The sequence below is a fragment of the Dama dama genome, chromosome 15 (assembly GCF_033118175.1).
Source record: "Dama dama isolate Ldn47 chromosome 15, ASM3311817v1, whole genome shotgun sequence".
Lineage (NCBI taxonomy): Eukaryota > Metazoa > Chordata > Mammalia > Artiodactyla > Cervidae > Dama > Dama dama.
In genome coordinates, this window is record NC_083695.1 from 55,567,411 (window position 1) to 55,593,386 (window position 25,976).

Consider the following 25,976-nt stretch of genomic DNA (forward strand, 5'->3'; position numbering starts at 1 on the left):
GTTGATAATGGATAGGGAGGCCTGGCATTCTGCGGTCCATGGGGTCACAAAGAGTTGGACACAACTGAGTGACTGAACTTAGACAAAAATTATTAGATATAAAGAGAATCACTATAAAAAACAAAAGACACTGAGATACATGGAAATAACATCATTAAGATTTTTCACAGTATTTTAAAGTTTCTAATACCCATAGCATATGAGACTAAGAAATCATCTATGTTTACAGTATGACCTTTTAATTGTGCATATTTCTTAGAATACATTCTATATAAGGAAATAGGCAGAAGAAAATGTACCTGAATATTAACCATGGTTGACTTTGGGAAGTAAGTCCAATGTCTTCTGCCAGTTATGACAAGTGGCTTTTATAGTTCTGGTTTCTAAACTTGGGACCTTTCCATTAACAAGCATGATTAATCTGTTAGTCAACTATCATCACTCTTGTCATCAGAAAGCTCTTAGTAAGCACCTTCACTTTACATGGGAATGGACTAGACACAGAAGACTCACTACACAACCAAGGCCTATACTTACTTCACTGGAAAGAAACAGTACAGATAAGCTGATAGGAAAGTTGGAGTAGGAAGAGAGCATCAGGCTTCACAACCACATAGAAGAGGAAAGAGAAATTCAGGATGCAGAAACAGACAGTGAGACTTCACGAACCAGGGTGAAGGCTAATGGAGAATGTATTTATAAAGACATGATGCAATGAGATGGAGAAAAAATAAGAGGTCAAGAAAGGCTGATGAAGGGCAGTCACTGAGGTTTCCATATTTGCTCTTGGTGTGAGGTTAAGTACACTGAAAGGAGAATGCATCTGTATGTCTTTGGAGAAATGTCTGTTTAGATGTCTTTGAGAACCCTCCCAAAGTGAATTTCTGACTTCCACATAGCTTATATTTTAATTCAAAACATTCCAAACATGTTCTCCACGTTTGGGGAAAAATCATTTACTGTGTCTGCATGCGGTAGTAGTAGTGTTAAGTCACTCAGTCATGTCGGACTCAGAGACCCCATGGACTGTAGCCCACCAGCCTCCTCTGTCCATGGAATTCTCCAGACAAGAATACTGGAGTGGGTTGCCATTCCCTTCACTAGGGGATCCCTACCCAGGAATCGAACCTGGCTCTCTTGCATTGCAGGTAGATTCTTTACCACTGCAGCACCAAACAGTAGTACTAGGCAAAAAGAAATATTTTCCTTATAGATTGATCAACCGAGGCAAGTGTTGGCCTTACAACTGTAGGGGACTTAATGCTTTATGAAATAATGTCATGCACATGATTCTTTCATGCTTCAAGTCACTACCCTTCCTAACCCTTCAAGAGCCCCCAATTCCCAACCCCAGCTTTAAACACTGCAGTGATTTTCTATTTTTTTGTATAAAGACCCAAATCTTTATCATGGTGTCTAACCTCTACCTCTAACTTTTAATTCGCAGCACCCTACCTCACTGTCCTCTGTACTTCAGCTACACAGAGCTTCTACCAACTCCTCCAACAGGCTACATGACTTTTGCACATATTTTTCTGTGTTAAAAGCTCTTCTCCACCCCCACATTTTGCCAGTTAATTATCACCCTGCCTTGGTTTTCAGTTTCACTGTCTTATCCTTGGGGACAACTGACATCTGCATGTGTACTCAGTCATGTCTGACTCTTTGCAACCCTTTGAACTATAACCGGACAGGCTCCTCTGTCCATTGGGATTTTTCAGGCAATAACACTGGGGTGGGTTGCCATTTCTTCTTCCAGGGGATCTTCCTGACCCAGGGATAGAACCCATGTCTCCTGTATCTCCTGCATTGCAGCTGGATTCTTCACCCACTGAGCTATCAGGGAAACCTTTCCCAACCTCCCTGATCAAGTCAAGTCCCTTTACAACTCTGCATACCTTCCTTTTTTAGCACTTAATGCAGTTATAATTATACATTGGTTTGTATGACTGTTTGATTGCCTTTGTCTCCACCAAGAGACTATAAGTTCTTTAAGGAGCAACACCTAAGACATTGATTTTTTTCTCATCAGTATATTCTATGGTACTAGTTCAGTTCATGACACATGTATTCTACAATATTTAGTTTAAAAAAATGAATGCATAACAATCTGTATGTGGAGGGATGTTATCATATTGTACATCTACACTTGAGAAATGTGAAAGTGGAGGCTCAGATTTTAAAGGATTTGCTCAAGAAGCACAGACACAGGTATTTGACTTCATACATTAGGACCTTTTACTAGAAAGGAATCATTTCAAGGACTGGAAAGCACTGCCTGGCATATAGTAAGTGACTGGTTCAGACTTGTTAAGTGAAGAAATGAAAATAAAAATGAAAGTAGCAAAGAATAAATGATGAACTTCAACATGGTTTTCATTGTGAAGAGAATAGTCTTGGCCATGACACTGGACAGGTTGCATCACTTTTGTAGGCCTCAGCTGAAATTTAAACTTGGTGACTTTATACTCTGTAAATCTGAGATGCTGTGCTTCCAAACTCCTCATACCTTGGGATTCTATCTCACAGCAGGTACCTACATATGGTGGCTGAGTTACTTAGCAGCCCAGATTTGACTTTATGTTTTGGATCATTTTTAATATATTCAGAGAGCAATTATCCCTATGCAACAAGAGGCAATTGCAGGGGCAATTACATCAAGGATAACATATGGCAGCTACAGAAACAATAGAAAGTTATTGCAGGCTGTTAAGCACAGCAGATGGAAAAGCATCATTATAACCTTGACAGTTGACCCTGGGACTTCCAGATATATTATATAGTTATATGCAAGGAAGCAAGAAACATCTGGCCCCCAAAATATCATTGAGAGTTCTCTTGGCATTGTTCAATGACTCAGGAACTAATAAAAGGGAATCATGAATGGTCTCAGTCATTCAGCCAAGAATTAGGTAGAAACTATAAGGGAAAAGGCATCTTCTTTTTCTTACAAATTTGGGGATTTTTCATCTAACTAGCCATACATTCATGTTCTCCCTGACTGTCTCCTAACCAAATTCCCCACGAAGGTACTCAAAAATCAAGAGGTAGCTTACCCTTCCAGATTCATCTCTCACCCACTTCCTGACCTAAGCTCATACTCTGGCCTCATAATGCAGTTTTCTCATGGCCCCCTGAGAAATCTCATGGCTCCTTCAAGTACAGTTCAAATGTCATTTCCTCCTTGAAGCCTTCCACTAAGCTCCCAGGTAGAGCTCAGTCCCAGGTGATAGCACTGACAACTATCTGATTTACATTATGATTATTTGTCTGTCTGTCTCTGTCTCTTTCTCCAGCCCTAACCATCCCACTAGCCTGTAAGACTCCTGAAGATAGGGTCTATGTTTGATTCATAATAATATACCTCAAGAACATAATTGCATGTCTGACATTTATGAAGACTACTGTGTTAAATGCTGGGTGGCAACTAATCAATAGATGAATCAACTGTACTCAAAGAATGAATTCTATTACATCAACCCATAATAATAATGTTTATTTTATCAGGGAATTTTTAGTAACCTCACTTTAACTCCAAAGAACTAACTCCAATGCTAAGAAGTTCAATCATACCAATATGCCAATAATGGAATTTTCAGAAGAGGTACTGTATTATTTACTTCTTACCTTTCAGCTAAAATTATTAAATTCTTTCTATGCTGGGCACAGAACTAGAGTTTTGCATGCATTATCTCATTTAGTTCTCAAATAATCCTAAGAGGTATCACTATTCTCATTTTCAAACAGGATAGTTGACATATAAGCAGATAAATTACTTTCCCCAGGACGCAGGGTTAGTAAGAGACAGGGCTTGGGCTTGAATTCCAATCTGAAAACCTGTACCTAAGACTGAAATGTGAACTCCTTGCCATCATGTGTTCTCCATGCAGTTAGAACCAACTCTAGTATCTGAACTGACTAAGCATAATCTTTCATGTTTTTCTTCACCTCTTATTTCTTCACCTCTTATGAGGTTATTCTTCACCTCTTATTTTACTCACACAGAAACTTTCACAGATATTTCACTTTCATAGCTATTTTATAATCCTCCCTGATAGATCTCTACTTCCTTTATGAAGTTATTATCAGTATTTAAGGACTCATTTTATCCCTCAATTTTAGAGTAAGAAAACAGACACAGAGAAATTAAGAAACTTGACCAAAGTCACACAGCCACTAAGAATGAGAGTCCAGAGTGAACCCAAGCCATTTGACTCTCACACCCATGTGCTATCATCCACTTCCTTAGGGCATTCGTGCATCAATCTGGAAGTCCACTGGACAAAGTGTCTGGGACTATTACCCACCCAAGCAACACCTTAATCAGTTCAGTTACAGCAACCGAAATCACATAGGAATACAAATGTCTTATTTTCAAAGAAAACAAAATCCATATATTTTCTTACATATAAAATGGGGCCTAAAATCTCTGCCAAGTGGTAATTTTACCTCATCTGCTTCCATTAGGTGGTCTCGGTTCTGCTTTCATCACTAATTGGCATTGTACTGCATTAGACTTAACTTATTCCTTTTAGAAAAACACAGGTCAATAATCTCAAACTCATAGTCACCTGCCTGGTTGGTCAGACTGTTTTCTCATTTCCAAGAGATCATTGTCCTCTATCTAATGCATGATATCTTGATAAAGTAATAATCACCTCCACATGAGATCTTGATACAGTAATAACCACTAGCATTTACTGAGTCCATCCTATCTCAGACACTGTGTTAAACTCCTTCACTCAGATCCCTTATCCACATAATCCTTTTATTAGACCCGGGATGCTGAGAACCACACCCGAGGGCCCATGGCTGGATCCTATCTCCAACTCAACCACTCAGCTTATTCTTAGCCTCTGCTGACACTATTCTGGTCTCTTTTTTCCCTCTCTGTAATATAAAGAAATGTATCCAACCAGAATTTAAAAAAAAATAAATAGAGTACCTGATAAGACCCAGCTCTTCTCCATTCAAATCCACCATTTTCAAGAGCACCATTTCCTTGTCTGTATTTGAAGAATACCTAGTCAGCAAAATAAACAAACTTAGTGAGTTCTAGGCTAGAGCCTGGCCATTGTGTGTGACAAAGCAGAAGCTGACACAAAAAACAAAATGACTCTCAGTAAGCAAGTTTCCCTGATACTTGTAATCCTACAAACTGCATCCGGGGTCTTATTTCTTAGCTAAAGAAATGTTTGCAACTGTGACCAAAGTTAGGGGCACAGGTCATATAACTGGAGATGAAATGTATGTTTTTATCTAATATCTGCAATATTATATAACATATATTAATTCTTATGGAAAGGATTAGTCTTTGAAATTTCTACTTGTATCAAGTTTTAGTGAAATCTCTTAAAAATAGCAGGTAATGTGCAAACTCAAAAGCATGCTTGACCTACAACTTAAAGGGTTCTTTTATGTCCTTTGGAGGGAAATCAGAGTATATTTTCTAAAAATCAACTCCTTTGAAATCTATCAAAAAAAAAAAAGTAAACAAATAAAAATGTCAGGTTGAAGTGAGATATTATTTTATTCTGCCATAGTAGCCAAGTACTTCTCTTCTGTCATAAACCCAGTTTATCACATTAAAAAATTTTTAAATAATGACCTTTCTTAAGTTGTCCCATTCAAATATGTCAGTTTTATGGCTTGCTCTTCATACCAATTTCTTTGTTCTTTTACCTTACCTATCTTGCTACATTCCCCTGGACTAAAATGATTTCTTCTGAATAATGTAATAAAAAGAGCTATTCATTAATTGAACAAATATATGTTAAGCATATTTTTGCATTTTACAGATGAGAAGCTGAGAGCCAATAAATTAAGATTTAAGTAAATCAATAAAGGTTACACAACTACAAAGTGATAAAGCTAAGACAAGACCACAGTTGCACCTGATTTGAAAGCCCAGAGTCCTTCAAACATTCACATCCAATTCCCACAGCCAGCAAAGTAGGGAGATGTGTACATAGGTTTTTCTATGCTTCTACAGTCTCATTTTATTTCTGATTTTCTTAGATTATAGACAGCTTTTAAATTATTTCAGCCTTAATACTCCTTCAGGTTCTCACCATATCCATCAACTAACAACCCTGTTCTTAGATTTTCTTGATAGTTCCTTAGGGAAAGCACATGCATTTCATTCCGATAACTGGCCCCCTCACCTTGCTCTCTCTGACTGTGGATTCCGAAGATAAGAAGTAGGACTTCGGTTGATCTGTGCACCATCCACAGTCCCTTTATTGATAAAGATTTTGCCTGGTTTCATATTTGTGTGTGCTATCTCAATGCTCTATGGGTTAAAAAAAAAAAAAAAAAGGTTGTAAAGTTAGAAATCCTAGTGGGCATAAGAACTTAGTTGGTATAAATAGAAGAGCACTGTGGACAATTTCTTTTGTCTCCAACTTATCCCTGCTATGAGATGAAAGCTGGAGAGCCACAGAGCTGGTGTCATTCTGAGCTGGTATCCGAGATCCTACAGGGATTCTTTGTATCATAAGAGATACATATATAAGATCTCCTAAGGTGCTGTAAGCAATGCTAAACAACAGTTGCCTTGAAGTTCCCTTGCCTACCTGTACAATGCCAGTGACCATGTACTCAAAAGTTCGATTGCTAAATCCTTCACTGGCAATTACAAATGTTGTGTACTGGAAATATCCTGCTGGACCCGAGTGTGTATGTGTGCCACTCAGAATAACGTTGTCTCTTCTGTACAGGGAGCCGTATTTATTCTGCAGCCTGCTCAGGACCTTGAAGGAAAAAAGAACAATCAGAACTAAGAAGAGGAATAACACAGGTGCTTAGCCTGAGGAAAAAGCTCTGGCTAAGTGACCTTTCACTCTATGCTTGAGTTTATCATCTCAGTAACAATGACATCAACCATAATTGCAATTGCTAACATTTTATAGATTCTTCCCATGTGCAAGCACAATGCTAGGTATTACATCATGCCATTTAAAAATCTTTATAACACAACCAAGAGGTAGGTATTTTTAATCTTATCTTTTAGCTAAGAACATTGATGTGTCCAGAAGTAAAATAAGTTGCCCAGTAATATAACAAATAGCAGAGTCAGAGTCTAGATCCAAGTCTACCTATAGACCTAGTACTCTCACCAGTTCATTGTCCAGACACTGTTCTAAGCACTAGGGATATACGGGGTCCCTACCCTGAAAAAGTTTTTATTCTAGTTAGGGAAAGATAAATATGTAATATTACATTACAGAGTGATAAATGCTAAGAAAAAATATTGTTAGGTAAGGAAAAAGAACGTGATAGGCATTAGTGAGGAAAGATCTTTCCACAGATGTTGCCTTTCATCAGAGGCTTAACCAAAGAGAGCAAGATGGTCATGCAATACCGGAGTTGGGTGGGGCAAGCACCCTGGGAGCAGTGAACAGACAGGGGAAAAGCCTCTTCACTGTCTCATTTCCCAAAATGAAGAACTCAGTATTCCCAGACACAGACACTTACACTTATTGATCTGGGGAAGACTGCCTGCTATGACCTGAGAACACCCCAGCATCCCTGTGGGTAGGTGCATGGGGAAAGGAATCATCATGTCATCACTAACTCTAGCCATTGGTGAGCAATCATAGAAGGTGATCCTTCAGCCTCAGACCAGCTTCAAACACTTGCAGTCACAACCAATATCTTGAGTTAAACCTCATGATACAAAAGTAATGATACGTGACTGTGGTTCTAACACAAGTCAGACTCACCCAACATAGCCATTCACCAAAATCCTGAGCAATAATTCATAATTATTGTTACTTTAAGCCACTGAGTTTTCTGATGGCTAACTGCACAGCAGTAGGTACCTAATTCAAAGAGTCAGTAAATGTTCATTGAATTAGTCAATGAACATCCAACGAAATAATAAATAATTAATGTCTTTGGAGGATATACACACATCTAGAAAACAACAGAAAATTAGTGATGTTGCCGAGTACCTATTTCTCTCTCTCTCTCTTTTTTTTTTTTTTTTTTGGCTAAAATGTCTCTTTTTATTGAAGTATAATTGACTTTGAAATACTGCATTAGTGCTGAATTCCTATTTCTAGTTTTGCTTTAAACATCTGCAATATAAAGTTTGGTATCACTGTGGCTTGTGAAATATGTTTTGACCTTTTCGTGTCAAAAATTATTAAAATGTTCCAGCAAAAGTGTCAGTCCCAAAGCAACCTTCCTCGATGTAAGATACTATAACCTAATACCAGGGACAATAGTGAAAACTCATTTATGTCAGAGCTGGCAAATACTGCTTATCTCATGCGTTTAGTCCTGTTTGTGCATGGCTGCTATCAGAAGTAGTGTGCTGAGAAGGATTCTGAATCAAAATCTGGGCTTAGCAAAAAGGAGTCCCTTTGGGGTGGGGGTGGCATGTCATAGGGCATGTAGGATCTTAGTTCACTGACCAGGGATCAAACCCAAGCCCCCTGCAATGGAAGCACAGAATCTTAACCACTGGACCACCAGGGAAGATCCAAAAGAGTGCCTTTTTTGATTAGCAGTGCTATCTATTTTGAGTATGATATAGGCAGTAGTATGCTGATAAACAGTTTCTCTGGAAGAAAAAAGAAAACCCTTATTTGTATCATCTGCCAATTTCCATTATGTAAATACTCTCACCATAGTGAATTTCAAGATACCAAAAGTTTAACCACCAGTTCACAAAGTTTCTAAATATTTGACAGTCAATCCTCATGAGATGGTACAAGCCAGTTCCAGCCCACCACGGGTACGTAAAGAAGCAGCAGCAACTGGTGTGTTACCCACTGAACCTACATAAACACATCCATTTAACTTCTTCTATTTTAGGTAAAGAGCTCCACCGCCCTCATTCTAGTCATGTGGTCATTGAATCAGGAAGAGATCTCCTTAACTTCTCCATGTCCCAAATACTGATTGCTAGATTTACCACATCCATGTAAGCAATACCAGGAAAATGTGGAAAGGAAACAGAAAGGAATTAGACCAACACTGGGCTTCCCTGGTGGCTCAGTGGTAAAGAATCTGCACTGTGTGCCAATGCAGGAGACACAGCTTTAATCCCTGATCTGGAGATTCCCTGGAGAAGGAAATGGCAAACCACTCCAGTATTTTTGCCAGGAGAACCCCATGGACAGTCCACGGGGTCGCAAAGAGTAGGACACAACTTAGTGACTTAACAACAACAATAAAGACCAACATTACAAGCCCACATTCTCCATCCCAATAAGGTTCCATATTCTTTCTGTTTGATTCTGATTTCAGTCCAACTCTTCATCACTCTTACATATTGTTTTACACAGTAACTATTACTGCTTCATGAAGAAGAAACGTCTGTAGGGAGAAGAGGAAACCATCAATGAATGGACAACATGAAAGCTTAAGCAAAGTAAAAAGCTGGTGTTCTACACTGCTATACTTAAAATGGTAACCAGCAAAGACCTACTACAAAGCAAAGGGAGCTCTGTTCAATGTCATGTGGCAGCCTGGATGGGGGGAGAGTTTAGTAGAAAATGGCTAAGTATATATGCATGGCTGAGTCGCTCTGCCGTGCACCTGAAGCTATCACAACATTGTTAACTGGCTATACCACAATATAAAATAAAAATTTTATTAAAAATAGAAGCTGATATTTTTACAATTATATAACCAAGGCAAGAAGGTTGTGGAAAAGAAAGAACTGTCAGTCAACTTTAAAATTCTAATGTCCCACCCATTTTTATTTCTAGTGAACTGTAACAGGATTTTTAGAATTAAGTACATTTAAGTACATTCTATGCAAGAATCAAGCTCTTAAAAACATAGAAATCATGAATCTTGAATTTTAAAACGAAAAGACTACTAACACCTCACAGAAATCTTATCCTAAGCTATCGTCTCTGAGATTAAGTCAGACATGTGAGACTTCTGGAAAAAAGAAAAAAATTAAAGACTCCATCATCTATTAACAATGCCTGCCAATAACCATTATAAGTAGCATGTTTCCTACTTCATGAAAGGAGGAGTGTTTTTATATAGACCTATAAAGTTATATTAATGTCTATAGCTCAATTGTCTGACTTCAGTTTCTATTCCATTTCCTATTGCTGACACTCTTGGAAACGTGAAATGGAAAGAGCTAGAAAAGTCACTGTGTTCTCCTGTCCGGCATCACTGCTTGGAGATCTTTTCTTTCTTTTTTTTTTTTGGAGGTCTTTTCTTTAATCTTTTCTCCATGCTGCAAATGTTATCACTCTTAAAGGTGAGACTGAGAACCTGACTAAAACCAGGTGTTATCATAAACTTAATGGCACTAGTCTAGTTAGATTTATTTTTCACATTTTCCCCTTGAATTAACGGGATAAGTAAGTGGGTTCATTTCAAAGTCTTTCCTCTGGGTCTCAGATTGCAGGGGGAAGTAAAAATTGGAAGAGATGGTTAAATGGTGCCCACTATTGACTGGATGCTGCTGCTGCTAAGTCTCTTCAGTCGTGTTCGACTCTGTGTGACCCCAAAGACGGCAACCCACCAGGCTCCCTCGTCCCTGGGATTCTCCAGGCAAGAACACTGGAGTGGGTTGCCATTTCCTTCTCCAATGCATGAAAGTGAAAAGTGAAAGTGGAGTCGCTCAGTCATGTCCGACTCTTAGCGACCCCATGGACTGCAGCCTACCAGGCTCCTCCGTCCATGGGATTTTCCAGGCAAGAGTACTGGAGTGGGGTGCCATTGCCTTCTCCAATTGACTGGGTAGTGGTCTCTAACCCAACACATTAAATCCCTATCCCCCCCATACTCTACCCCCAAAGGTAGAGTGTGGAGAGCACAGAAGTTTGAAGTCTTATTTCGACTTAATGATCCCACAATTTCCCAATCAGAACCATTTTTGATTCCTCAGAAAAACAGTATAGTGCTGTGGTTATGACCATACTCTCCAGCAGGAAGACGTCAGTGTTTGAATCCCAGTTCTGAGGGTTCCTAGCTGAGTACCCTTAGACAAGTTACTTGGTACTCTGAAAATCAGTTTCCCAATCTGTCAGATGACATAATAACACCTTGTAAAATCTCCCCATACCTTATCCCCTGTTTGAAATGCCTGGTGTGATTACTGTTTTCCCAGCTGAAGTCTCATCAATAGAGCCTGGATGTTAATTTAAGGACACTCCCAATGTATGTCTTCACCTCTAGCGCTGGTCTATTTCAACCTACCTCAAACATCACCGTCTGATTAATCATCCTAAAGCAGAACTGTGTTTGCACCGCTCCCTTGCAAAAGTTTTCTAAGAATCTCCATCACCCAGAATTATAAACAACCAAGAATTCCAGAGGCCTACAAATTATGACCAACATATCTTCCTGGCATATTTCCATTTACATTTCTCCCTGTGTTTCTATGTATATGATTTGTACATGTACAAATCAAGCTGTCCCCTTGATTTGATAGCTCTCTCCCCCAAGTCAACCAATTCTACTCTTTCAGGGACTTTCCAGGTGGCCCAGGGCCTAAGACTCCTTGCTCCCAGTGCAGGGGGCCTGGGTTCGATTCCTGGTCAGGAAACTAGATCTCAAATGCTGTACCTAAGACCCGGTGCTGCCAAATAAATAAATAACAACAAATATTAAATAAATAAAACTCTACCCATTCAAGTGTCATTTCCACTGCTCTTTTGAGCTACTCACTATAAGGGAGACCAGTTGCTCTGTCATGAGGATATGGACAGTGAGGAAACTGTCAGTAGCCACAAGAGTGGATCATCCTGAAAGTGGATCTTTTAGCCTACCTGAATCTTCAGATGACTGCAGCCTTTGCCAACACCTTGACTGCCAACTACCCTAATTCAGAACCACCTAGCTAAGCCAGCTCTGAATTCCTCAACAGAATGATGAGATAAAACAACAGATGTCCATTAAGTCCCTATTTGGGGGGAGCTATTTATTACTCATGAATAGATATCTATAATGTACCATTGTCCTTCATTCCAATAAATTAAAGTTATTTGTGTATTTCTGGTACAGTCCTTCCTCTAATCCCCCGACTAGGTAGTGAGTTCATCAACAAGGCTTATGATTCATTTAGCTGTGTGCCCCCTGAAGTAACCAACAAAGTGCCTTGCAAAAAGTCAATGCTCTCCAAGATAAGAGAATGACCTCACTTTTAAGAATGTAGGCTCTGGTACCAGACATATATATGTGTTCAGAATTCAGCTCTACCGTTTGCTAACTGCGTGAACTTCGGAAAGTTACTCAACCTTCTCTAAGACTCAGTCTCTTTATGTATAAATCGGGGACAACAACAGACCCACCTCATAGTTGTGTTAAGTGCAGGGCTTGGAAAAGCACTGCTTCCTCTGCTCCTTATGTTTCCACAGATGTGAGAGGCTCCCACCCTACTCCCCATAAGTGGGTGACACTGAAGACATGTTTTTAAGCTCTCTCATCATCCCTCTTCCTGGCTCCTTCACACAGCCCTTTCACACAAGAGGAGCAAGTATTTGGTGAGGTTGATAGAACATGACACTCAATAGTGGACATTTGATGGTCATCATTCTGGATGTTCTAGACTCTCCTCTTTCTCACATTTGTGAATATGTGAGCAGACATGGAGCGTATACTTTCTTTCTGTGTCCTGATCCCTGGAGAAAATATAATTGGATCAGGGTCTAGAAATTGTCTGAGAGACATACTTGGAAGTCCCTCTGTCTACCACTATTTCTCTCTCCCTCCTCTACCCCTTGCATCTTATAAGCTGCCTGCCCAAGACTCCCAGGTACCTTGCTGCTGAGCTCATCTTTCCCACAGTGGGGTAACATGATCTAAATTGGGAGAAAATCACAGGCCCTGCAATATTCTGCAACACAGTTTAGAGATTAAGAGGGCTAATGTAATCTTCTAAATTTTATTAAGGACATTTTCAAATATGTACACATCAGAATAGTACAGTGTGCCTTTCACCTAGCTTCAGCAATTTATGGCCAATTTCATCTCAGAGTTGCATTTGAATTCTCTTTCATTCCTCACAACTATTTTCAATTGTCTAAAAACTTGAGGGAAGGGTTAGTAATTAACTGGCACTCTCAGACTTCTAACAAGGAAGATTAAATGGCAGAGTATACAGGAAAGTAACCTGGGACATAATAAGCTTGTGAAATATATTGGCATTAATAATAATGACAAGCCATCAGCAGTATGGAAAGCAAGTTCTGACCAAGCTGACTTACAATGGAATAATGAGGCTATTAATCCTCACTTGATTATCAGCTGGATTGTGAGGAGCTTATAACCCTGAGGGGAGTGGAAATTCACCGGGTGAGAAAGCCAGAAGAGCTTAGTTCCTTATTTACATTCACCTGCAGGTTTTGCCTTTAAACCAGGGCAACTCTTTCTCACCCCAATCACTTACCTCCAGCCTGAGTCGCTGGGAAACCATGCCTATGTCGATGCTGACGAACACTATGCGGTTGGACCCATCCGGCTCCACCATGATGAACGCACGACTGTACAACCTCGTGAGGATGCCCCGTGCATACTGGCCAGTTTTGCTGTAGCCCATCTAAAGAGGAAGAGAGCATCAGACCACTCCCCACTTCTCGTTCCCCTGCTACCAGAAGCCAGGCACAACCACACAAGAGACTACTTAGGAAAGGCAAAGAAAAGCAATCCACATGACACTGTGGCTCTGAGTGAGACAGGACATGTGTTTTCAAGAGTAAAGCCAACATCACATACACACAAAAAGTCTTTACTATTCTGTGTAGAAAGAGGCAAAGTAATGGTCGGGGTGGAAGAAGCTATTCACTGGCCTATGGGCAAGGCAGGAGCTGGCGTGACTTGGGAATTGTGTTATAATGCTGGAGACCTTTCAGAGTTTTTCTGTTCTTTGAAACAGGATCTTTTCTCCAGCCTATGTAAGGTACTACAGAAGAAAATACTTCCTTGACTATCATCCTACATTTCTAGGAATACCCTGAAGACTGAAGTCCTCTTCACTTTGGTTGTCTGGTGTGTGGTTTTTTGTTTTTTTTTCCTAGAGAAAATGGTTTCTTTAGGACACAGTTATCTTTACTGAGGGTACCTCATCCTGGCTTTTACACTGTTGTCCCTCCCAATGTTGTAGCCCACCAAATACATCAATCTTAAACCCCTTCTCTCACCATGTCACAAAGTGTACTCATAAAAGCTGCACCCAGGTCTTCAGCATGGTCCCTCTACAGCTTGCCTTATCCCTCATGCAAGTGCTCATTTAAAGTTTACATTCCAGAGTCACTTTTCAGAACGGACAACAAGGAATAATTTCTAGAATCTAAAGATTATTTGGTTGGAGGGGAAAAAAAATCCTATCAGGAAATCTCATGCTCTGATTCCCTAGGAAAGGGTAGCTAGAAGTGTGTGTCTAACATCACCCCCAGGAGGTTGCATGCCAGCAGCCCACAGGCCACCCCTGGCCCCAAAAAGGGTTTTACTTGGCTAACACAGTGTTGGCCCACACCAGATTTCCAGTTTTAACTAGGGTTGCTTACATTTTCCAACTGCTGCTGCTACTGCCAAGTCGCTTCAGTTGTGTCCGACTCTGTGCGACCCCAAAGACGGCAACCCACCAGGCTCCCTGTCCCTGGGATTCTCCAGGCAAGAACACTGGAGTAGGTTGCTATTTCCTTCTCCAGTGCATGAAAGTAAAAAGTGAAAGTGAAGTCGCTCAGTCGTGTCCGATTCTTAGCAACCCCATGGACTGCAGCCTACCAGGCTCCTCTGTCCATGGGATTTTCCAGGCAAGAGTACTGGAGTGGGGTGCCATTGCCTTCTTCAACAGAGAGATTTAAATCTTCGGATTTTCAATCCAGAAACTCTTTCACTCTCTCTCTCTCTCTCTCTCTCAGTCTTTCAGTCATGTCCAACTCTTTGTGACCCCATGGACTGTAGCCCTCCAGGCTTCTCTGTCCAAGGAATTCTCCTGGCAAGAATACTAGAGTGGGTAGCCATTCCCTTCTCCAGGGTATCTTCCTGACCCAGGGTTCCAACTCCAGTCTCCCACATTGCAGGCAGATTGTTAATCTGTCTGAGCCTCTAGGGAAGCCCTGGCTTCTCTATAAAGAACTATAAGGTGAGGCAGCCCTAGTTTCACACTCTTACATGGCAATGATCAGTTAAAACCACTCAAACTTTCTAGTTATACCACAGTCCCTACCACTTTCTGTTGCCCCCCACACTTAGGACTTACTAGACATTTATCTTGTATTGGCCTGCTTCATTCATTCGGGGTACCTACCCATCCCCTGTAGTATCAGAGTTTGCCCACTCTGCCACTTTCATTCATAAAAAAAGGGCCAGTTGAGTTTACAAGGGAGTTGTGGTTAAGTAAAAGTTCCCTCTTCTTTATAGTACAATATTTAAAATGTTAGACAGCAGTGAAGTCAATACAAATGGAGGAGATTAAGACATAACAATTAGGAGTAAATGCAGGGTACTATATAATAAAATTACTTGTTTCACAGTCTCTTCAAGGATCCCATGATTTACCTACCAAATTGATATCTGATACTTGTCCTGTGCAGTCAGCTCGCCCAACACCAATATGGTAGCCACTGAAGTTCTGAAAGAGGGTAGGCTCTGGGGTGCTGGGTGTTGGAGATGCCTGGGTAGTTGTGGGGCCCCAGGGGGGTGTTGAGTTTTGAGGGGCTGCAGAGCCCTGGGTAGCTGGAGGGCCCTGGGTGGATGGAGAACCTGAATCAAAAACCAAAATAAGATATTTAAGAAACAACATTTTAACCCATGCACTTGTCCTCAGTTAGGACACACAGATTCAGGTTCCTAAGTAATAATCTCTGTATATTCTCTTACATTCAAGATACACTGTGAGAAACATCTCAGGAACTTGGTTTGTATCATTATCCCAAGGAGGATCTTTTTCATGGATCAGAAATGTTTCAGCCTAACAATAAAGGTCTCTGACAAATGTCCTTCAACTTCTCCCTCGGCTCTTCCTGTTAAACTGGAGCCCTTCATTCACTCACCTGGCACTTCTACTCCAGCCAAACAAATCAGGCACCAGGTTCCTGGCCCACAGTCTACTAAACTCAGCCTCTGGGTTCGAATATTCTCTCCATCCAGAGACCTTACTCCTCTCTGTTTTACCAGTCAATCTCCACTACATTTTAGAGTGGTTCATTTCCATCCTACCCAAATCCAGCTCAACTCCTTACCTCCAGAATGTAACCCCAACTCTCTCTACCTTGCTCTAGATGTTTTATTCTTAATGCAACCTAGATCTTTTATTCTTAATGCAACTTAGATTATTGGATACTTGTTAATACAGCCCCACCTTATGTTAACTGTTCTCATATCACCATATAGGTATGCACTCTAATATATACACCCTATATTAACATCACACACACACCCTAATATAAGGGAGGCAAAACGGGATAGAGACTAAAGGGCAGATATCAGAAACAACTGGGGTTTGAAAATTAAATCTACCTTTACTAGCTGAATAAATGACTTAACCTATTTTACCCCAACTTTTTTCATCTATGAATAAAAGTAACATAACTTTCTCATAACATGGATCATCTCCTACTTATAGGGTTTATTGACAATTAATATCTTAATACATAGTCAAAATTTAGAACAATGGCTGACATATAGCTTCAGTTTTATTTACACATTTAGACATTTTATATATTTCATTTTGTCTGTTTCTACCCCAGACAACAGCCAGGGTTGGCCAAAGCAACACATGTCAGTGTTACATGCATCAGTGGTCAGAAAGTACTTAGGCAAGAGATTAACAGCAGACTTCTGGGTTTCAGAATTCTGGAACTCAAGAAAGCTTAGAGATCACATCATCCAATCACCTCCATTTTACTTATGAGGAAACTGAAACCCGGAGAAGTGATTTAACCAAGTTTCCATAGAAAGCATATGCCCGATCAGATTCTCCAACTCAGAATCAACTGCTCTTTCATGCACATCTAAGCGCAGTTAGAATCCATGCCTTCCCACCCATAAGCCCAAGTATTCTACAAAACATCAAGTATTGCAAGGAAGGAAATAGGCACCTTCGCTACTGCCTCACTGATACCAACATAGAAACGTGCTGCAGGCCAACGCCAAATCTAATCACATAGCCTAGGGGCTTATTTTCCATCCCGGAGTTTCAGATGTCTAAAATGGTACTAAGGCTAGCACCTACCTTTATGGGAGTTTTGTAGGAATTAAGTGAGAAATTTACATAGAATGCTTACTATTTTCATCGTAGAAGTTATTGTTTATGGAAGGATTGCTTCGTACCAACCACTATGGTAAGCATTCCATGTAAATTTCTCATTTTATCTGCCTGCAGTGCAGATTTGGGTTTGATCCCTGGGTTGGGAGATCCCTTGGAGAAGGAAATGACAACTCACTCCAATATTCTTGCTTAGAGAATCCCATGGACATAGGAGCCTGGTGGGCTAAAGTCCATGGGGTCGCAAAGAGTCGGACACGACTGAGCAACTAAACACACCTGTACACAAAATGAAAATAGTGGCCAGTATTTTCACTATTTTCACTATAACCTCTCTGAGCCTCAGACTCTAGATTCTCTGATTTTACATCAGAAAACTAGGTTAAGTCCTATGGATTCTTTCATTTCTAGCAATAAAACTCATTCTTGTCCACTGCCAGAAAAGAGGATCTCTGTTTCTCTGGGTTTTCAGGGAATCCAAAATATGAAGACAGGTAGAGAACATGCTGGAAAAGAGAAGAGGCCGCAAAAGAGAAAAGTGAGCTCAATAACATTGCCTCTTTCTCCACTGGCTGAGGACAGCCCTCTCTCCGCCCCCTGCGCCCCATTTTTTGGAATGCATTTGCTTTATAACGTTGTGTTAGTTTCTACAATACAGCAAAGTGAATCAGCTGTATGTATACATATATCCCCTCTTTTTTGGATTTCCTGCCTATTTAGGTCACCACAGAGTGCTGAGTAGAGTTTCCTGTGCTATACAGTAGGTTCTCATTAGTTATCTACTTTATACACAGTGGTGTTTATATGTCAATTCCAATCTCTGGAATCTAGGATGATGATAGAGACAAACTTCTTTGTAATAAAGCCCACCCTTTACTTTGGTCAAAGCATTCAATCCCCACCTGTCTTTTGTACTGTTTATTAGTTATTGTTGTTCAGTCACCAAGTCACGTCTGACTCTTTGCAACCCATGGACTACAGCATAAGAGGCCTCCCTGTCCCTCACCATCTCCCAAAGTTTGCCCAAGTTCATGTCCATTGCATCAGTGATGCCATCCAGCCATCTCATCCTCTGATGCCCTCTTCCCAGCATCAGGAACTTTTCCAAAAAGTTGTCTGTGTGCATCAAATCACCAAAATACTGGAGCTTCAGCATCAGTTCTTTCAATGAGTATTTAGGGTTAATTTCCCTTAAGATTGGTTTGATCTCCTTGCTGCCCAAGGAACCCTCAGGAGTCTTCTCCAGCACCACAGTTCAAAGTCATCAATTCTTGGGCGCTCTGCCTTCTTTACAGTCCAGCTTTCACAACCATACATGACCATTGGAAAGACCAGAGCCTTGACTATAGGGCCTTTGTTGGCAGAGTAATGTCTCTGCTTTTCAACACACTGTCTGTTTGTCATGGCTTTCCTGCTGAGAAGCACTGTCTCGGCAGGAAAATCTTGGCAGGTTTATTAGGTATATAACCTATCAAAGAAGAGGCACCATCAAAGACCTATGGACCTGGTATTGCCTGTAAATGGAGCCTAGATAGTTTTCAAATCTAAATTAGTTTCCAACATTAAAAAAAACTGGAAGGTGTCTAAATTGCCTCCCCCAATTTCTAGCTTTCATTGAAAACTCAGGAGAGTTGAGTCCATGGGACAACATGACAACAAACAGTTGGCACTCAGGAGGGCCTGTGGACCCTCTTCACCGGAAATACCTGCCACCTGCCCCCCACCGTGGGCCACCTCCCCTCATTTATGGAACTTGACTGACCTTCATAGGATTTGAGTTCAAGATCCCTTCTCTAAAGTTTCACAGACTAATTGACATTCAACAGGTCTTTCCTCCTCCTTTGGCCCCCCAGGAGATGTTGCCAGAACCAAGGCAAAGAGAAAAAGAAGAGGTTCAGGAGTCCCTGGGCCTTGAAGAATCCTAAGCTATACTTAGATCAATGGAAAAGTGAGACAAATAAGTGCATGTCAGAACACCACACTGGCTATTTGGGGGCAAAGGTAAACTTGATAAAAATTGCTATCAATGCATAAAGAGCAACTAATGGAAAGGTTAGATGACCATCCCTTGGTGCTTAAGTACACAGTGAACTGCCCTATTATCAGCAGTATCAGCAGACACTGTTTCTTGCCTTGGTATTCCCCATAATGAAGAAATTTCCTACAGGCTAGGAATAGCATCCAAGAGTACTCACGATACTTGCCTGTGTGATTTTCAATGGTCCCACTGGTGATAAACAACAGACTGAGAAGAGCCACCGTGATTCCTGTCATCAACACGAGGAGGAAAATCAGGAATATTTCAAAGCTGGAAAAGGTGCGTTTGGCCATTTTTTCTGAGGAAAAGCAGAGTCAGAAGGAGAACTGTGAAAGAGACAGTAAAAGGATAACAAAATACACAGGTTTCAAGCTGCAAAGGCTAAGATATCTTAGCTCTTTCATAGAACAGATTGTACCAGGAATGCCACTAGGTCCACGTCCCATGTCCCATGGCCCCATTGGTCCATGACCAATCAATTACAGCACTCTTTGATGAATTCACATGGGGTTTCCAAATACTTTTCAGCACAGTGCTCATCTTGGAAGCTGCCACCCATCATCTGGCATTGACAACAAAGCTAAAACCTATATGTACTCCTAGGATACATCATACTGCTTTCATTCACAGCAGTGGTGCTCTCTGTATATTGGTCTAGGCTGAAGCATTTCTGCCAACAAGGATAACTGATGTACCCACATGGCTTGTACTTGTGAGAAAGCTGGCTGTGGTTAGGGCCATACTTTGTGGCCATAGTTAAATAACTTGTCCACAAGGAGGTGAAACACATAACTCTGGCCTTTAAAACTCCTGTCCTAACTTTTGGTTTCTACCCAAATAGAAAACAACATGGAAAAGGAGATTGGCATCTCTGATATAAAGCCAGGCATTTGTAAAATTTCTCTCTTCAGTGATTGGAAGGATCCCACACATTTTGCAAACCCCAAGTCAAAGGATGAGGATAAAGATAATGCCATTGTGTGCAACAAAAGCAGAAAATGTCCTTACTGATTCATGAAGACATTTTAGGCCTGGAATACATCACAACTCAGAGGGACTAGAGAATCTACAGATTCACATAATGCAGCAGGAGAAAGAATAATATGGTTACAAATTGGGTTGTGAGATCTGGTGTCAGAGTTCAAATCTCACATCTGCCACTTACTAGATGACCCTGGGAAATTGTGCCTGACACTGAGCCTCAGTTTCCCTATCTGTAAATAGGAATGTGACGATGATAATTTTAGTACCTATTGTATAGTTTTTATAAAAATGAGATGACAGTAATATTGTTACATGGAATGTAGTAAGTGTTCAGAATGTTAGCATTTATCAACTAGGTTCTAAAATACCAAAGGCTCTGTGCTCCTCACTGGCCTAAGAGAGTTTATATGAGACTAGTATTCAAGAATCACAAATCCAAGGTGGGAACGTCAGAGTCTATTTTCTTAACCTTAAGGAAGCTTGCGTAGTAAGGTGGGACCGGAGTCCCAAGCCTTGGGTATGATGGTGCTACCCCCAAGAGCTGTAAATTGGCACCAATCAGCTGTGTTTATTATGGCCCAATTTTTCATTTCAATTTGACTTAGTCAACAAGATGAAAGATAGAGGTGACAATTTATCTGTAAAAATAGAATCTACATTTACAACTATAGGCTTCCTGCAAATATAGGAAATTTCAGGCTTCCTTCAAAATATTCCATAATATATGGCAACACTGAGTCAGCATTCCTGTGCGCCAAGAGTTTTGTAAAACTTAGTAGCCGCTGTTCCCTTTCAATGGGGCAGCCCTTCTGCAACCTGCCACTGTACCCAGTGAGCCTTATCTATATGGTCTTTGTCATCATTTTATTTTGCAACCCATGGACTAAAGGTTAATAATCAGTCTGACAGCAAACACTTCAGAGGTAGTGCTGAACTGGGAGTGGACGGAGAGCTTGAAACATCTTCCTGTACTTCCTGGTTGGTTGTTAGTAGGCATTCCTCAACCATTTATCACCACTGCGGTCAGTCTTACTACACGACCGGTAGAGACATCTTCAAATTTAGGGCAAAACAACTTTCACTGTCGGCCCTGAGTCAGAAAGCACATCTAACATGTGTATCTAAAATTTTGATAACTCAAAGAAGTTTGCTAGTCAGTTGCTGTTGTTTTCAGTAGCAGACTTCAGACCTTGTAAACCTAGTTCTTGCTTGAAGCTTTGGTTGCTATGAGCCTTCCTGCTAGCTGAGATAGCACAAAGAAGGCCATTAAAAATGGTCCAGACTGGCAGCTAGACCCCTCAACCTTAAAGCATGTATATGCAGATCACATGTGTAAATGTGGCTACATGGTAAAAGCCTGTATAATAGACATAATATGAAATATGTATATGTGTATACAGATTTATTTATTTTTTGCTACTTTTGCTCTACTGAACTAATTGTCACCACTGACCTTTTACACAAATCAACAATGGCACTTGGCATTAGAGTTTACTTCTTATGTGGATTACAGTGATGTATCTCATATATTTCACCACTCTATTTAGTTGCCAAAATTACCACCAACATATTGGGTTGGCCATAAAGTTCATATAGAAAAACCTGAATGAACTTTTTGGCCGACCCAATATTACCATTTTTTTCAACACACTATCCTTTAAAAATGATTAAAATCTGAATTTAAACATGAAAGCAAATGCCTCATACTCTCTTCAAAAGGTAAATGTGCCTTGGAAAATTGAACCAGTGATATTTTAAAGGACTGTTACACTTGCATGGTGGTCCTGTGGTAAAAAATCTGCCTGCCAATGCCAGGGGACATGAGTTTGATCCCTGGTCCAGGAAGATCACACATGCTGTGGAGCACCTAAGCGCACGTGCCACATGTGCTCTAGAGTCCATGAGCCGCAACTCCTGAGCCCAAATGCCCCTAGAGCCCGTGCTCTGCAAGAAGAGAAGCTACTGCAATGAGAAGCCCTTGCAATGCAACTAGAGAGTAGCCCCACTCACTGCAACTTGAGAAAGCCCACTCACCACAAAAGTAAATAAATATATAAATTTTTAAAAATAAAGAACTGTACACTTGCACATACTTCCCACTTACTCTAGCACAATCCTGCAAGGTTAATGATACAGTAGCATGTCACTTGCCATATCACCCTGAGGTCCCCTATTTTTCAGGACTGCAACAGTAAAAAGTAGTGTTTTAGCAAAATGGGTTTCCAAAGCTAAGAAAATCAGGTGTAATTAAGATCCCTGAGACAAGATGATTCAAGATCCCTCCCTCCAAGAAAATGCAGGCATTCTTACCGACTCAACCACTCAGATGAACTTGCGTGTCCTGGTAAAGCAAATAGTGGCCCAGAATCTTGTCCTCCGTCCCCTGGAATGCTGCTCAGTTGAGACTTCTCAGCACTTTCTGAAACCTACTGAAGAAAGATCTTCACAGTCATGTGCAAGCAAGTTAAGAGTTCTCATTAGCACAGTTTTGTGGGTTTGGTACTTGGAAGAGATTAGTGTATTGATAACAAATGGCTTATTAGCGAATTCTCCCCTGGCACAGCCTGATACCGAGGATCTGAGCTGCAGAAGGCCTACCAGGGTGAAGGTCATTTCAGATTTCAACACAACTCTTCCAGCCCATCAGGGTCTGTGCAAGAGCTCTAACCTGTATCACACACACACAGAAAGTACCTGCTTTATTTATTTACCCCTGGTCACTCAACCAGTTTATTAAGAAGGAATGATAATGTATGCTGGACCTTAGTGTGGGCTATGGGCCCCACTAGGCAACATTTACAACAATTTCAAGATATTTAATTTTTTTTCATGTCATTAAATTTTCAAAACATTATGATCTCATTTTTGTAAAATATACAATATTCACAATATTTTGCAAAATATACAATATATAAAAATATATAATACTTATATGTGATCATAAAGACTTAAAAAGTACAGCAAAAAAATATTAAGAAGCAATTATCTGGTGAGAAGATCACGGGTGAGTTTTGTTTTTATCTTTCTGGTTCTTGGCATTTTCTATAATAAGTCATGTAGCTTTTTTTTGTAACTAAACTGTCTTACCTCATCTCAGAGAATGTATCCTATATAAGAGCATGAAGTTAATCAATGGCCCACAAAAGACAGAGACAAGAAATAGACCAAAGTTCTCCTTCTTTCCTGGTAAATCCATGTTGTTCAGGAAGCAATTTGAAGACCACATAGGCAGCTAAGTTTTACACAGAGTTTTAAGAGAGACCAACTCCAAAGTTCTGATGGAAACATTAGATTTAAGTGCTTTCAGATAGGGCATTTAGAAATGTGTCTTAGCTACCTCTTTGCTACAACAGAGGGGAAAAGGCTAAACTATGGAATTAGATAGGATTTTGTTTTCCCTTTTCATGCATATTTATGTTTGTTGTTTGACACCAAGAATTCTGAGACCAAATCTAGCTAACTTAAAGATAGCTGGGGAAAGAGAAAGAAAAAAATTTACCAGAAGGCATCAAAAGAAGTTGAAAATGAAGGCTCGGGAAGGCTAGAGGGAAGCTCTAAGGATCTATGTGGCAGGAGCTATTGAATCATCTCTTCAGGGCATCACCATCAGATGGATGCATGCCAACTATGTTAGGTCTTTGGATTGCTCCACTCTGGATTCAGTACCTAAAAGATAGCATCTGCCTGACTTAGCTGATCATATACCTGTCCATATACCTGTATATATATCTCCCCATCCCCACATTCCATTGAGGGGATATTTAACAAGGCCATACCCAAAGAGGGAAGGTTAGTTCTCCAAAATACAATCAAGGTACAACAGAAACAACATATCCACTAGTGACTTGGCCTTAGACTTCCTTCTCCCATCCTTCTCTCTTATGGGGGAGGCCCTCTACACTGGCCCTTTAATCTGAAACTCTTCGGGACCTCTCCAGCCATCTTTCTCTCTATAATATGGAGCCACGCCATGATCATTCCCACTGAGTCTAGCAAGATGATCCACAATGGAGTCAGATAAGATCACTTTAACCAGAGTTTTAGAAGATAATCATGGCATAATATAGCATTTCTCCCAGACAACAGTTGAACACCCACACCAGAACACTAAGGATGTGAGAATCAAGGAGATTCCAAGCACTGTGACAGAGTCAGTGAAGGAAAAATGTTGGGCCAAGGGGATTTGTGGGGTCCAGCAAGACACTGGGCTCCACTAGTCAGCAATAAGACTATCTCCAGGTGAGGGGAAAATGTAATCACTGTGAATATTTTGTACATGTATTTTATTTCTGTCTGAATGGCCACACAGCCATGATCATATAGTAGTTAGTACTCTGTCTTGTGACTGGCCAGACAAATCCTGTTTGCTAGGATACGGATGGCTGTCCTTTTCAATTCATCACCCCAAGACACTCACTTATGTTCTACCCATTCTACAGATGAGGAAACATACAAAGGTTAAAGGGCTTCCAGAACAGGAAAGGATGGTTAAAAGTGAACACGATTAAATAATAATTATTCTAGGATGTGAATCCAAGTCTCCAGATTCACAGACAAGACCTCTTGCCTTTCATCAAACTCTTGCTGTCTATCGCACTCCCACCCTGGACCTGGCATTGCAGCCTCTGGGGATAGGTAAGTCATATGTTCACTCCTCATTAGCAGATGATGAAGCTGACCATGCCTTTGGTCTCTTAACATCCTGACACTGAGGGAGACTTTCCCAAGCGCCCAATTCCTAAACCATTAACCGATAGTCATTAACACTATGATTTCTCTTAATATTTTACTTATGCCTGCAGGGTAGGGGCCTTATAAGGTTTCATGCTAATTTCATACGCTCTATGCTAATGGTCACATCCTTTTTCATTCTTTGATTCTTGGAATAATTGAAGAATAACTTACTTTTAAAAAGGAAAGTTATGACCAACCTAGAAAGTGAAAGTGAAGTCGCTCAGCTGTGTCGGATTCTTTGTGACCCCATGGGCTGTAGCCTACCACACTTCTCCATCCATGGGATTTTCCAGGCAAGAATACTGGGGTGGTATTGGAGAAGACTCTTGAAAGTCCCTTGGACTGCAAGGAGATCCAATCAGTCCATCCTAAAGGAGATCAGTCCTGGTGTTCATTGGAAGGACTGATATTGAGGCCGAAATTCCAATACTTTGGCCACCTGATACAAAGAGCTGACTCATTTGAAAAGACCCTGATGCTGGGAAAGACTGAGGGCAGGAGGAGAAGGGGACGACAGAGGATGAGATGGTTGGATGGCATCACTGACTCAATGGACATGAGTTTGGGTAAACTCCGGGAGTTGGTGATGGACAGGGAGGCCTGGCATGCTGTGATTCATGGGGTTGCAAAGAGTTGGACATGACTGAGCGACTGAACTGAACTGAACTATTTCATATAACACCCAGATTGTGGTCTCCGTGGAACCTGATTCAAACTGTTTTTCAAAATTATGAGACAGTTGGGAAAAAACTGACTAGCTATTTGGTGATATTAAGGGATTATTATTTAGAATGTTAGTGAGATAATGCTGCTGTGATTATATATTTTTTGAAATCTTTATCTTTTAAATACATTCAGTATCAGGTTTTTTTTTTTTTTTTTCTTTTGCAAAAGGAAACAATACCAAAAGTGCAAAACTCAGATCAACGGATGGGTAACAGACAGAGAGGACAGATGGGAGGACCAGTGGAGGGGGAAGTCAGCTATGCTCTTTAATATACCCGAGGACAGCAGAGAGGCAGTTTAAAG

The 25,976-nt window shown here is 40.6% G+C and overlaps 1 protein-coding gene across 2 annotated transcripts in view; it reads right to left on the reverse strand.

The window, feature by feature from the left end:
• The window catches only part of ASAH2 (N-acylsphingosine amidohydrolase 2), a 60,439-nt gene extending 37,736 nt beyond the window's left edge, over positions 1 to 22,703 (reverse strand). Inside the window, exons 1-7 of one of the 2 annotated variants that reach the window (XM_061162079.1) lie at positions 22,524 to 22,703; positions 19,396 to 19,527; positions 15,488 to 15,687; positions 13,370 to 13,519; positions 6,576 to 6,752; positions 6,165 to 6,292; positions 4,946 to 5,023 (exon numbers count right to left, since the gene is read on the reverse strand). In XM_061162079.1, coding sequence (XP_061018062.1) covers positions 4,946 to 5,023; positions 6,165 to 6,292; positions 6,576 to 6,752; positions 13,370 to 13,519; positions 15,488 to 15,687; positions 19,396 to 19,522 — 860 coding nt within the window. In that variant the 5' untranslated portion in view covers positions 19,523 to 19,527; positions 22,524 to 22,703. The remainder of the gene's footprint in view (positions 1 to 4,945; positions 5,024 to 6,164; positions 6,293 to 6,575; positions 6,753 to 13,369; positions 13,520 to 15,487; positions 15,688 to 19,395; positions 19,528 to 22,523) is intronic. The other variant, XM_061162078.1, reaches the window with a different exon arrangement.
• Positions 22,704 to 25,976: the final 3,273 nt, after the last annotated feature.